Below are 15,244 nucleotides of genomic sequence, written 5' to 3' on the forward strand. Positions count from 1 at the left end.
GATGAGCTAGATCCTTTAAGAGGTAATAAAACAACACAACTCTAGTATGGTCCTCTGGTGAGTTTTTGCATGATGCCTAGGATTATGATACATTAGCCTCAGGAGAAAACACTAAAACGTTCATGTACTACATGCCATTTCCGAAGAGAATTAACTACTGCCTTCATTCTTTACAACCCAAATCTATTTTCATAAAACATCAACACCCACTACATTAAAACCTATATGTTTTCTACAAATTTTCAAGAAGACTCTTTCCATTGTTTCAATATTTTATATCTGCAATAATACTTGGTAATGACTGAAGCAGCAATGAGGTGGCAGTGTTCATTGTCGGGAAGATGAGTAATAAAATCATCAGCGTACAAATGATTTTTTAATTAGGTTTTAATCTGTGTATTTAGAGAAGTTATTTCTGTGTGAATTCCACACTGATAATTTTTATCTTGGTGCCACAGCTGCAGTCACTAATGGCAGATGCTATGGACACCCTTGAAGGAAGAAGAAACGATAAAGAACGTGTGTGGAATACAATTCAAAAGGTAAAACTTTCAGTGGAAGGAGAAAAAGATATATTATTCTCAAAGAAAATATCCATTTGGGGTCAAATCTGTTTAAAGATAAAAAGAAAAGAAAGTTCCTCAGCTTGTCTTATTGGTGATTTTCTTTTTAAAACAAATGCAGCTCACTCCCTGGAAGTATAACCAAGATGAAATGTGGACATGTATTTAATTTGTTCCTTCAGGTCTGCTGCATTTCTGACTGTGGTCATGTACTTTTAGGGTCTCTTATCATGCTTATTTTCATGTTATATTTTCATTATCTCCTCCTTCATTATTGGTTATTATATATATTTAAAGCCCCTTCATCAATGTTTCAATTTGCTCCCAAACCCTTTCTCCTGTAATTGGCACTTGAGGAATAATGGCTACATTTCAGGGAACTGGAAGAAAACTGGCACATTGATGTTTGGGGTGAAGAGATGACATACTGGTTGCTAGAAGTCGGAGAACATCTCTTCGTTGGTTACCTGAGTTACACAAAACAAGCCCTGAGATGCACCTGGCCCCAGGTACTCGGGAGACTTGTGTGATACCACAAGACCTTCTGACAATGTAGGAAGGAGTGGTGCTGGTTTACAGTCCAGATGAAAGTGATAAATTCTGATCAATGTACTCCCCATTCAGTCTCCTCCAATCCTGGTAAGAATGCGCAAGGGAAGACTGGTGTCAGGAGATGTGAGAAGGAAAAAACTGTTCTGTTTAAGAGGTAAAGTCAGTCATGAGGGATTTTGATGCATTCAGAGAACCTAGGGTGAATGTATAGAACAGAAATCAACTGAACTCATCCAATATTTGTTGAATATCTACTATGCCTGAAAGATCACTGTGTGTTATGGACCTTTTGCTGGGCAAGACAAACACAGCCCCTACCTATATGGGCCTTACCACCTAGGAAAGAAGCAGCTACTTAGATGTTTATAAATATTATATTTTAAAAGTGGATGTTCAGTGATTATGGGAACAAATAGAGGAATATAATCTGGTCTGAGAGGTCAGAAAATCCATCTCTGAGAAAGTGATATTTATAAAACATTCAAAAGATAGTAGTAGCTACCTAGATAAAAAGGGAGATTTCTACACGGAGGAAAAACCTTGTACCAAGAATGCTAAGAAAGCATGATAAAACAGACAAAAGAACAAGGAACATGTTTTAAAATGAAGTGCAAAGGCAGAGGAATCAAATCACAGGAGGTCTTATAAATTATTTCAGGATTTAGAATGTTTCAGGAAGTATTTATGTGGTAAATAGTTTTGAGATATCTCTAGGGCTGTAGTGGGATAACAGACTGAGGCTACAGAAATCTGGGGAGGTCGGTTATAAGGTGGTAGCATGATCTACTTTGGTGGGCACAGAAATGGAGAGAAGCAGGCAGATATAAGAAATATTTAGGAAGCAAATCCACAGGCCTTATTGACTGATTGCATGTGGGAGTTTAGACGACAGAAAAAGTTAGAACAATGCTCAGACTTTGGACTTGAGCCACCAGGTGGGGAATAGGGAGAAGTTTGCTGGTACAAAGGAAGGAAGGAAACACTTCAAAGAAGCAGCTTTTGGCTGAGAACATAAACACTTTCAGGGTCCACAGAAAGCATACCAGGCATTTGAAAAGGAAGTTAATGTACAGGGTGGTTAACTGGGTATGAAAGTTTAGATAACTGAAAAGGAAAATAATTGATCACAATGGAACCATTAAAAGAAACAGCTACTATCCCTTAAGGGCTGGAGTATCAAAGGGAAGAGATTGCAATTATTGAAACTTGGAGTTGGGATCCGGCTGGGCCATAACTCAGATCTCCTACTAGGAGGTAGTGTTTAGCTGGTACCAGTGTCCCTGAGCTTGGAGGAGGGGCCGTGAAAGACTTCTGAGGAGGGGGCAGTAACCCACTGGTGCTGATGGGGAGGGAAGGAAAGCAGTTTTAATGGAGGTTATTTGGCAACTTTTGGGAAAACTAGATTTCACAGCCACTACAGAAAAGAATGTATAGTTCTAGAGCAAAGAACCTTTACTGAATAGATGCTCACAGGAACCCCATGCAGACAGGAAGCCCGCAGTAAATAAACAAGCAGCAGCAAGTCCTTCCATTCTCCTTTGATTTTACAGTGCCCCTCTATCGCCCCCTGTTGATGGAGACAAAGAGCTGGCAAAACAGAAATGGAGTTACAGAGTTCCAGCCCCAGCATCAAAGGGTGAAAGTGAAAGTGAAAGTCACTCAGTTGTGTCCGACTTGTGACCCCATAGACTGTACCATGGAATTCTCCAGGTCAGAATACTGGAATGGGGAGCCTTTCCCTTCTCCAGGGGATCTTCCCAACCCGGAAATCGAACCCAGGTCTCCTGCATTGCAGGTAGATTCTTTACCAACTGAGCTGTCAGGGAAGCCCCATCGGGGTTAAGGGACAAAAGGCCAATAACTGGATTTCCCTGGTGGCTCAGACAGTAAAGAATCTGTCTACAGTGTGAGAGACCTGGGTTTGATCCCTGGGTCAGGAAGATACCCTGGAGAATGGAATGACTACCCGCTCTAGTATTCCTGCCTGGAGAATTCCATGAACAGAGGAGGCTGGTGGGCTACAGTCCATGGGGTCTCTGGCACAAAAGTGCATTGAAGTTAGGGTATTGAAACTAGGGCAAGATATCCAAGGTGAAATATAGGAGCCTGGAGTTCTCAATAGAAGACTGAATAGAGATAGAGATTTCTAAATCATTGGCAAATTGGTGATAACTGAAATCACTTGAGTTTGTGGCATGGCAGAGAAAGAGCAAATAATGAGAAAACAACTTTGAGGAGCACATTTTAAATTTAGGAGGAAAACTCTACAAAGGAGACTAAGAAGGAATGATAGGGCAAACCAAAGCTAGAGGTAAACCAAACCCAAGGCTCATGGCGGTCAAGCAATATAATTAAATAGTTGTGCTTACTACAGAAAGAATTGTTTAGCACAGAGGGTAGCAAACCACAGCCCACAGGTCCAAAACCAACCATGTACTTATTTTTGTCAATAGAGTTTACTGCACATAGCCATGCCATTCATTTAAATATTATCTATGTCACCTTGGCCAAGTTGAATAGTTGCCGTGAAGACCATATAGCTTACAAAGCCTAAAATATTTGCTATCTGAAAAGTGAAGTGAAAGTGTTAGTCGCTCAGTTTGTGTCTGACTTTCTGTGGTCCCATGGACTGTAGCCTGCCAGGCTCCTCTGTCCATGGTATTCCCCAGGCAAGAATACCAGAGTGGGTTGCCATTCCCTTCTTCAGGGGAGCTTCCCCACCCAGGGACTGAACCTGGGTCTCCTGCATTACAGGCAGGCTCTTTAGCAACCAAGCCATCAGAGAAGCCCCCTACACAAAAAAAGGTTTGCTGTACCCTTGTATCCTGGTTTAAACCAGTATCCCTCCAAGAAACATCTGCATTTGTACAGTAAATATTTATATTTACAAATCGAAGAGGTAACAGAATAGTCCCATTATGACATTCCAGCCAAAAAGGTGGAAGAGTGACTGACATTTGTCTACACCTGCCTGTACTTTGTAGGTAAAGTTTCACCTGACCCTAAGCTAGTGATCTGATATCCACATTCACAGAAGAACTTAGCAGCTTCACACTTTGTTCTCACTGCAGTTACTCTACTGCTGTATTAAATACTATCCCAAATATAGTGGTTTAGAAGAAAATTATCTCCCACAGGTCTATGGGTTGACTAGACTCAGCCAAGTGGTTCTTGCTTGGTATCTCTCCTGCAGCTCAATCAGATGACTTCTGTGCCTTGGGCTGCGGTCACCTGACAGCTAAAATGTTCTCAACTCTAGGATGGCTCCCTCATATGGTTGATATCTGATATTAGTCAGCTGAGACATTGACTGCAGTGCCTCAATATGGCCTCTCCATGTGAATTAGGCTTTAAAATAGCACAAGAGTTGGGTTCCAAGAGGATGTATCTCAAGAAAAAGGAAGTAAAAACCATCAGTCTTCTAGGAGACTAAGTCCAGATCTAGGATAGCTACTGTCACCATATTCTATCAGTCAAAGCAGTCATAGGCCAGCCCTGAATCACAGGATTGGAGAAACATATTTCAGTTTTTCAAAATGGAGTGATATGTGCATTTGTGGAGAGAATGAGGTGAGAGCATCCATCTTAGAGATAAGCTTTAGCAGTGGAGCCATGGATCGGGGCCCCAGACTGGAAGACATCTACAAGCAAGCAGGAGTCAGGAGAATAGTCAAGTTCAAGGCCTCTGAGATTGGAACACCTCAGAACCCCTCCACCCAACCACCCGGTAACTAGAAGGACTCACTGGTGAGCAGCCAATCTTTCCAAATTAAAAGCCCTGGTAATGATCCCAGCTTTCTAAATGGAAGCTCTCGATAGGTCTTTAGGAAGATGTGAATGGGAAGGAACAGGGTGCCAAATTTTTCCCAAGGGCTTTTAATTTGGTTAACGCGACGCTACAAAGCATGATCGTATCACTTTCAGACAATTCCGGTAGCAAGTAAGTAATTTCCTTTTACTGCTACAGAGTTAATTTGCATGTGCAGAAAAAAAAATAATTAAAAAAAAGCTAATTGTACAAGCTACACTGTGTTCTGAGCCCACTAGAAGTTGATATCAGCATCACCACCTCTGAGATCTGTTATCTGTAATAGAAACAGCTGTTGTACCTAATGAAAACACTTGAAATTTTCATCTGAAGCAGCAGAATTATAGCAGCACCTCCCAGTTCCATGGAGTTAAAGGGTCTGTCAGAATCCCTATTACCTAACACAATTTTCAGAGTTCCACTTTGTTATAGGTCTATAAAAAGACTATCAAGATGAAATCTGATTCATGAGTGCTGACCTCCTGTCTATATTTTGTTATCTTTGAGATTTCTCTAAGGACCCAGAAAGAGAAAGTGTGTGACAATTGTGTTTATTTTCTAATTCACCAGAACTAAAACACTGTGTATTCTTTATACAGTTTTAGGAAAGTGACTCTTGTTTTGGTTTGGCTTTACAGAATATTTCCTTTCCAGTAATTAACTCCAGAAAGATATATGTATGTTGGTTTAGCTGTACAAATACAAAAATAAGCAGATTACATTTTATAAAAAGGTGCGGTAAATTTTCTTGTGTTGGAAAGTCCCTTGCCACAATAGGATTCTTTAAATAAGAGTATCACACTTTGCTTAGCTTTAGTCTGTAACAAAAATATCTGAGAAAATACACCCTTTTGAATAACAGGTCCTGTTACCACACTGCTCATTCCTGCAGTCAGTGTCTGGGGCAGACACTGTTCCTGACATTGGAGATACAGCCATGAAAAAGCAGTGCCCTCATGATATTTGCATTCTGCTAGAGAAAAGTAGGCAATAAACTATCTAAAGAAATATGGAATACAAGTAACACATGCCAGGAAAGGAAAATGGAGAGTAGCAGATGATTGCAACTGCAATAGAATAGTCAGGGCAGGATTCACTGAGGTAATGACTGAATGAATATCTGAAAAAAAATGCAAACCATGCAAATATCTGGTGAGAAGCATTCCAAGGAAAGGAAACAGCAAACGTGAGACCCTGAGATTGGAGAGTGCTGACCAGGTGCAAGGATCTGCAAGGAGAGCAAGGTGATTGGAGTAGAATGACACAAGTAATAGGAGATGAAACGAGACAGGAGAGGATGTCATGCCTTAAACAGAAAAACAAAAACTACTCTAAGCTGCTGAATTGAGACTATATTGAAGAGGGCAAGGGCAGAGTCAGGGAGTCTAGTTAGGAGGTAACTAGTGATACGGGAGAGGAATACTGGTGGCTTGAAACCTGAACCCAGTGGCTATAAGAAGTGGTCAGATTCTGTCTTCTATCCACAAGAACAAAGGCTTATTTACAGGGAGGCCAATACAGTAAAAAAATATCCTGAGCTAACATTCAGAGACCTGGGTCTGTCACAAATTAGCTCAAAGCCACGTCCCTTCTCCAGGCCTCAGTTTTCTCATCTGTAAAATAAGGATAATGAGCTAAGATTAAAAATCCCCTCTCTGCTCTGAAAAACTGGGTCTTTTGAAAGTCAGACCATCAAAATGAAAGAAAAATTAATGTATACTGAGCTCTTAATACAAGCCAACACTCTTATTCACTTTATTTACACCAACTCATTAACCCTCACATAGGGTAAAAGGCATAATTTATTATAAACAGAGAAGTTTAGCAATTTTCCTAAAATCCCACTGTCAGTAAGTGGTGGAATCAGGATTTGATCTGAGTTTAGAGCCTAATCTCTTTCTTGATAAAAGCCCAAGCTTTGTGCAACTGAAAAAGCCCAACCAACCAGCATTATATTATGTATGACTGAGCATTCAGGTATGAGGCCAAAAGGGGAATTATGGTGACCTCCAATCAAAGTAAAATCTGTCCAATTTGTCTGTCTTCAGTTCTCAACATAAAGTTCTTTCAATCTAAGCCAAAGAGGCCACTAAGGAAGCTTTAGTTTAGCCTCCCTCTGTAATCCACCAGTATAGGCTCCTCCTCCTCTGTTCCTTAGTTCTCCATCTATAACCAGAAACCATACAAAGCCTCAATCTACCAATTCTTGGCCATGAATTCAGGTCCCACTTGTGGGACCTTGGGCAAATCACAGCCTACTGAGAAATACAGTGTCTTCACATACTTAGTAACTTAAGGGTCTACGATTTTGTGTTACTGTGCATTGAATCCCAAGACCCATAATGCACTAGACCTGAAGGAAATAGAAAAAGGAGTCTTTTTAAAGAAAAAAAGATGCCAACTGTTAAGTTGGAACATTCTTATTTCTTCTCACCAGAAACTCAGCTTAGAGAAACATTTAAGCAACACTGTCTACAATTCAGAAGACAAAGTTATTGGCTCTTCATTTACAAAGTCTAAATTTCACACTGCAAAGATCAAAATTTAATCTGGTATGACATAAAATATTGTCTTATTCTGATATGCCTCTAGATCTGATTTGAGACTAAATAAAGAGAAATAAAACTTTGTTACTTTAAAAGTAATGAGAGATACTTCGGCATCTAATCACGATCCTATGAATTTTCATGAGAAAAAAATGCTACCTTAAAATTTCAAATAATAAAATATAACACAGTACTTCATAATCCTTCATGAATCCAACAAATGGAGTTTAGGTGGATATCTTTAAACTTTAAAGCTTAAAGCATCCATGTGAATTTATTATAAAATATTTAGCTTTGGGGGTTCCTTTTTATCTCAAAATCTTAATGTATAAATCATACTCACTGTCAAACAGATATGACATCCATTGATTCACTCATTTGCTTTTTAAGGTAAAAGGGGGATAGAATTGCATATCACTTAGCAACTCTGTTCTATGCAAGGGCTGCTGACTTGTGCAGACCATGCAGGGAAAAGCACAAATTGGGGAGATGGACTGAGGCAGTTAAGCAACCAAGAGGGAGAGGAAAGAACAAAGTGGAGCATTTTATTTACTTTCCATATCAGCATTCAAACCTGAGTATTTCCAGCAACTCTGCTGAGAGAGACTGCACTCATCGGCCAGGCATCTGGGCTGACTAATGCGCAGTTGGGGCCTGCAGTTGTGTCTGTCTGACAGGACTGCTATCTTGTCAAAGATTCAGCAACCATACCGCTCATTTGCAAAGCAGTTTTTCCAGCAATCAGGCTTTTCCTGTGTGTCTTGTTCTTTAAGGAGTCTCCACAGATTTACTGCAATTTGATTATGAATCTTTTCCGCTTCTGGTTATGGGCTTCTTCATTAGCATATTCCCAAATTCCTTTATGGTGTGTGCTCCGAGCACTGCTAAGCAGTTCCGTCCATGGCATAATGCAGATCGTGCACAGAAACCCAAGTGCTCTTTTGCTGACCGTGCTGAGGGGAAGGAGGCAGGGAGGCAAGGCCCAAGGGGCTGAAGAGGCCAGGTACCTGGAATAAATAAATCATTGCAATTGCCAGTAAGTGTCTAAACTGGCAACTGTAGTGGAGGAGCCTTTGCCAAAGCCCTGGCAGAGGCTCCTGACTATGGTCAGAGGCTGACCTCTGCAACCGTCAGACCTGGAGGAAAGACCTTCCTCAAACAGACAGCAAAGCCCCGTCTAGCCTGGCGAGCAGAGAAAGCCGAGAGCCTCAGTTCTAGACATCTCCCCTGGCCACTGTGCAACACTCCAAATATTGATACATGGTGAATTTCAATCACCGCTTAAATTTAACAAAATCTTTCTCCTCTAACTTAAAGGAAAAAGTATGCAGTTGATTTGTTAAATATTTTCCATAGCTGCATTTGCTAGTCACTCACTTTCCACCTGCATTCGGCCTTTCCTCCAAAACTGAGACTCTCTCTCATATACTTTGTTGGCTAAAAGTATTCTGAAACTTTGATGACTTGGCAAGAAATTTCTGCAGCAGAAACATTTCTGTGTAGGAGTCGGATCTATCATGGCTCTCATCTAGAGAGCATGAATCTAGAAACTGTGCTTTTTAACCAGGAGTTTATCAAAGGGTAGAAAAAACTAATCAGCCATTGATTAGGTCCACACAAACTTAATAAAATACTGTGATATCCAACAAATTCTCAAACTATGTTAGTCTGTTTAAAGTTTGCTTTTGAATAACTATTACAATGGAAATAGGCTATAGAAAAAATTATTTCAGGTAAATAAACAATGTGATAAAAAATGAATAATGTGGTGATGACAAACATCATCAGTGATGAATACTGATCTCTTTGTATAGGTGAAACACTTCACGAACTTACTGTATTTAATGACTGCAACAATCCTATGAGAGAGATGTCATTATCTCTCCTTTGGAAAATGAGGGAAAGAGCTTTGTAGAATTAACAAGGAAACAAGCATACATTGAAGGGGCAGTGTTTGGTTTTGAATTAAGTTTGTTTGGGTCAAAGGCTCTGTTCCTAGTCATTAACTAGAACACTTATGTAAACCAAATGCAGCTACTAAAATTTAATGACGCAAAGAACACTGCCTGACCCAAGCTCAGATTTCCGTAAGACAACCAAGGAGACAATCTTTGAATCTGCTTTTCAGCAGTGAGTGGCGATATAGGAGGATTGCAAGCCATCCTATTCTAGATCACAGCTCACAGAACCAGATGGTGACTTATCCAGACCGCTTTGCTGCAGATGCATGACCAAATCTGAAGCATGGTACCCACTAGCCCCTGGAACATGGTACTCTTACTGTCCTCCTTCACCATGTCTGCCTTTACAGATCTAGATATTTTAGGTTACTTTGAGAGCTCACCATTTTCCTCCCTGCAACAGCAGAACGCCACGGGAACAGCTTGGAAGTCTGGTCATTCCTATAGTATTTCTACTATGGCTTACACTTTCTGGTGCATTAACTAAGCACTTTTAAATGCACCAGGATCTCCATGAAAACATAATTTCAGAAGCACATATTCCTGTAACCTCTGCACACCTTACCTCCCAACACAGAGGCATTTGTTCGGGACCGGACAGCACATCATTTACTCATCCACTTTCAGGAGTCCCTCCCTGCCTGTCCTACTAGTGAGCTAATAATATAAGGAAGTGACTAAAACAGAAATTGGAAATACTCATATTACTCCAAACCTACTAGTATTTTTATCTCTGTAAAAGCTTTTCTAAATGCATCTTTCAGAAGTTCAGTGAAATATTCTGGGGCAAGGGAGGGGAGCATATATCTCAATTTCATTTGAACTGAAGAGTGAGTTTGCCATTCATTCTAAAAGTTACTGTCTCTAAATTACCTAAGTATCTCCTTTGCTTGGCAGTCAGCATCTTACTGCATGTATTTATAGGTTAAGTTTTGCAATCCTTTGTAATTCTGGAGAATAACAAAATATCAGCTTACACCACGTGGTAGCTAAATGAACCATAGGACATCTTCCATTCTGTATTGAAAGTAGGATTAACAAGTTCAGAGCAATTGACTTGTGGCTCATTCAGTCATTTATAGTGGACTCATTATACTTTTCATCTTTTGGAGAAGGGCAAAATAAAACTGCCTTTACATGCAGCCCTAAAGGAAGGTATGGATCATTTATCATTCTGATTATAACATTCTTAAAATGGTACATGTGGAGGAGGGAACAAGACCATAATCTAAAACACACACAAATGCCACAAGCACCAACACACCCGTATCTCAGCATCATCAAAACTGTGTGTGTAAAACATATGTGTACTCTGCTTAAATGGCTTTTTGCTGGATAAGAGATTCTGGAGAACATGAGGTAGCTGGTGAAATTTGGACCTAAATTAGAGAGCCTAACCCAGAGACAGGATAAAGTTAGTCTTCTTTCTTATTGAAATGAAAGATAATCGAGAAGCTTTTAACTTCCTAATACCTCTGATGGAGAGGAGACCCCCTTCAGCCTCAGTTATTCAATTCATCCTACTGATAACAATCTTTAGAAGTAACTGGGAAAACAGATTCAAGAAATAAAAATACATCTTCTTGAGGAATAAAGGTCAGAAATCATTTTTTAAAAAGCCATGATGGAGGACTTCCACTTACAGGAATATGGAGGAGACATGCTTTTCCCTACTCCTCACATTAAGCAAAACTTTGGACATTATATGTAAAACAAATATAAGACGCTGAAAGGTGGAAAGAGAAAAGAGAAATGACCTAGAATCCTGAGCAATAACATGGTGATGAGTTCACTGGATTTTCTTTTATTTATTTTTTTTGCGTTAGACATTCCACATTTGATGTTGAAACCTGGTAACTGAGAAACAAAATAAAAACCCCAACAAAATCCTGCTCCCTCCAGCCAAAGGACAAGGAAAAAGGCAGCCTGTGCTCAGTATTCAGTTGTATCTAAACTGTTTGCAACCCCATGGACTATAGCCTGTCAGGTTCCTCTGTCCATGAGATTGTCCTGATAAGAATACTGAAGTAGGTTGCCATTTCCTCCCCCAGGGAATCCTCCCAACCCAGTGATTCAACCCAGGTGCCCTGTATTGCAGGCAGATTCTTTACCTCTGAACCACTGAAGATGGAAAGTTCTGAGGCAAATAACCATTCTACTCCGGCCAAACACCACAGGGAAAAACAAAAAGGAAATCCAAACCCCCGTCCACATCAACAAAGCCCAAGTGAGTTAGAATTCTACTTTCATTGGGCTATAATAAGGTATCTCAACCTTCCCACCCTAAAAGGTTGGTGTCAAAGAAGCCAAATAGGGAGGTTGAATGTTCATCCCCACTAGGTATGGTGTCAGAGGGGGCCTAGTAGATGGTCAGGATTTTCACCAGCCCCCAACAATCATGAGCTTCCCTTCTCAATGTGACATCAGTGGAGGCCACATGAGGAGTAGTGATGAGGTACTGTTAGAGAGTTATCAGTGCAAACATAGTGAGGAGCTTGAATGTTTGAATGCTCATCCCTATCTGAAAGTAATGAGGAACCCCTTCCTCAAATCAATGGAGATTGAGTGTAGAATGTGAACTTCTATCCCCATCTGGCAGTAATGAGGCAATGCCCCTCCCATCTTTTGCCACAGCACGGTCAGAAAAATTCAGCTTAAGCAGAAGACTTAAATAGGATCCAGATCTCATAATATTAGTACCCTAAATGTCCAGATTTCAACTGAAAATGATGCATCATACCATGAAACAAGAAGATCTCAAACTGAATGATAAAAGACAATCAACTGATGCTAACATAAAGATGTTAGAGCTATTATAATTATTCTGACAAAGATTTTAAAGAGGCCATCATAAAAATGTCTAAACTACTAGAAACATCTTAAAACAAATGCTAAAATGTCATCAGATTACACTACAAGGCAACAGTAATCAAAACAGTATGGTATTAGCACAAAAATCTAGCACATAGATCAATGGAACAGAATAGAAAGTCCAGAAATAAACTCACAAATTTATGATCAATTAATCTACAACAAAGGAGGCAAGAATGTGCATGGGGAAAAACAATCTTTTCACCAAGTGGTGGTGGGGAAACTGGACAGCTACATGTGAAAGAATGAACTTAGAACATTTTCTCACACCATATACAAAAATAAACTCAAAATGGATTAAAGACCTAAATGGAAGACTAGAAAGCAAAAACTTCTAGAAAAAAAATAGGCATAACATTCTTTGACATAAATTGTAGCAATATTTTGGCATCTGTTTCCTAATACAAAGGAAACAAAAGCTAAAATAAATAAATGGGACTCAATTAAACTTATAACCTTTTTCACAGCAAAGGAAATGTACAACAAAACAAAAAGGACAGCCTACTTAATGGGAGAAAAGTATTTGAAAATAATATGATTGATAACAGGTTAACATCCAAAATATGTAAACAGCTCATACAACTCAATATCAAAAAAAGAAACAACCCAATTTAAAAATGGGCAGAAGACTAGAATAGACATTTTCCAAAGAATACAAATAGATGGCTAATGGGCACATGAAAAAAAATGCTCAACATGATTAATCATCAGGGAAATGCAAATCAAAGCCACAGTGAGGTCACCTGTCAGAATGACTATCATAAAAAGGATACAATAACGAATATTGGTGAGGGTATGGAGAAAAGAAAACACTTGTACACTTTTGGTGGAAATGTAAATTGCTGCAACCACTATGGAAACTGCATGGAGGTTCCTCAAAAAATTAAAAGTAGAACTACCATACGAACTAACAATTCTGCTTCTGGGTATAGATCCAAAAAACCCCATAAACATTCATTTGAAAAGATGCTCATAGCAACCCCAATGTTCATAGCAACATTATTTACAATAGCCAAGATATGGAAACAATCTAAGTACCCATAAACAAATGAACATATAAGATGTGGCATATATACACATATATTCCATTGTGTGTATATATGTATGTATGTATATTCATACATACTCAGCCATAAAAAAGAATAAAATTTTGCCACTTGCAACAATGTGGATGGACCTAGAGAGTATATGCTTAATGAAATAAGTCAGAGGAAGAAAAATACTCTATTTTATCACTTATATATGAAATCTAAAAAATAAAACAAATGAATATAACAAAAAAGAAAGAGAATCACAGATATAGAAAATAAACTAGAGGGAAGGGGAGCAGCAAAATAGAGGTAGGGGATTAAGAGGTACAAATTATCATTTACAAAGTAAACTGCAGGGATATATTGCACAGCATGGGGAATATAGCTAATATTTCATACTATAGATGAAGTATAATCTATAAAAATTTTAAATCACCATGTTGTTCACCTGTGACTAATATTGTTTATCAATTATACTTCAATTAAAAAAAAAAAAGAGAGAGGATGTCCCTGGTGGTCCAGTGGTTAAGAATCACCTCCCAAGGCAGAGGAGACAGGTTCAATCCCTGGTCTAGAAACCAAGGCCCCACACGCCATGGGGCAACTAAGCCTGCACATTGCAACTACTAAGCCTAAGTGCCAGAACTGAGAGCCTGCCTACCACAGCTAAGACCCAACACAGCCAAAAATAAATAAATATCTTTTAAAAAGAGACAGAAACTCAGCAAAGAAATGGAAGACATAAGGAGAACCAAATAGAAATTTTAGAATTGCAAATACCATAACCAAAATGAAAAATTCAGTGGAGGGGCTCAACAGCCTAATGAAGAGGAAATAATCAATGAAATGAAGATTGTTGTTTAGTCACTAAGTTGTGTCCGATCCTCTGCGGTCCCATAGACTGTAGCCCATCAGGTTCCTCTGTCCATGGGATTTCCCAAGCAAGGATACTGGAGTGGGTTGCCATTTCCTTCACTGGGGATCTTCCCAGTCCAGGGATAGAACCCACATGTCCTGCATTGGCAGGAGGATTCTTTACCACTGAGACAGCAGGGAAGTCTGAAATGAAGATAAAACAATACAAATTACCCAACTGGGACAACAGAGAAAATAGGCCAGAAAATAAAATGAAAAGAACCTCAAGGAAAAAAAAAAAAAAAAAGAAAAGAACCTCAAGGAGCTGTGAGTCTATAGCATCATATCTAACATTCATGTTATCAGAATCCCAGAAAGATATGAGAAAAGGGATAGGAATGAAAAAGTACCCAAAGAAATAATAGCTGAAAATTTCCATAATTTGGCAAAAGAAAGAAACTAGAGACTGAAAAACTTCAGTTCAGTTCAGTCGCTCAGTCGTGTCCGACTTTTTGCAACCCCATGAATCGCAGCATGCCAGGCCTCCTTGTCCATCACCAACTCCCAGAGTCCACCTAAACCCATGTCCATCGAGTCAGTGATGCCATCCAGCCATCTCATCCTCTGTCGTCCCCTTCTCCTCCTGCCCCCAGTCCTTCCCAGCATCAGGGTCTTTTCCAACTTGAGTCAATTCTTTGCATGAGGTGGCCAAAGTATTGGAGTTTCAGCTTCAACATCAATGAACATCAATGAACACCCAGGACTTATCTCCTTTAGGATGGACTGGTTGGATCTCCTTGCTGTCCAAGGGACTCTCAAGAGTCTTCTCCAACACCACAGTTCAAAAGCATCAATTCTTCGGTGCTCAGCTTTCTTTATAGTCCAACTCTCACATCCATACATGACTACTGGAAAAACCATAGCCTTGACTAGACAGAACTTTGTTGGCAAAGTAATGTCTCTGCTTTTGAATATGCTATCCAGGTTGGTCATAACTTTCCTTCCAAGGAGTAAGCGTCTTTTAATTTCATGTCTTCAATCACCATCTGCAGTGATT

The 15,244-nt window shown here is 39.5% G+C and overlaps 1 protein-coding gene across 1 annotated transcript in view; it reads left to right on the forward strand.

The window, feature by feature from the left end:
- Window positions 1-15,244, forward strand: part of SPATA16 (spermatogenesis associated 16) — a 229,329-nt gene that overhangs the window by 201,266 nt on the left and 12,819 nt on the right. Inside the window, 1 exon segment of the mRNA XM_065942119.1 lies at window positions 459-542. Within this exon segment, the coding sequence (XP_065798191.1) occupies window positions 459-542 (84 nt within the window).

The sequence above is a fragment of the Muntiacus reevesi genome, chromosome 8 (genome assembly GCF_963930625.1).
Source record: "Muntiacus reevesi chromosome 8, mMunRee1.1, whole genome shotgun sequence".
Classification (NCBI taxonomy): Eukaryota; Metazoa; Chordata; class Mammalia; order Artiodactyla; family Cervidae; genus Muntiacus; species Muntiacus reevesi.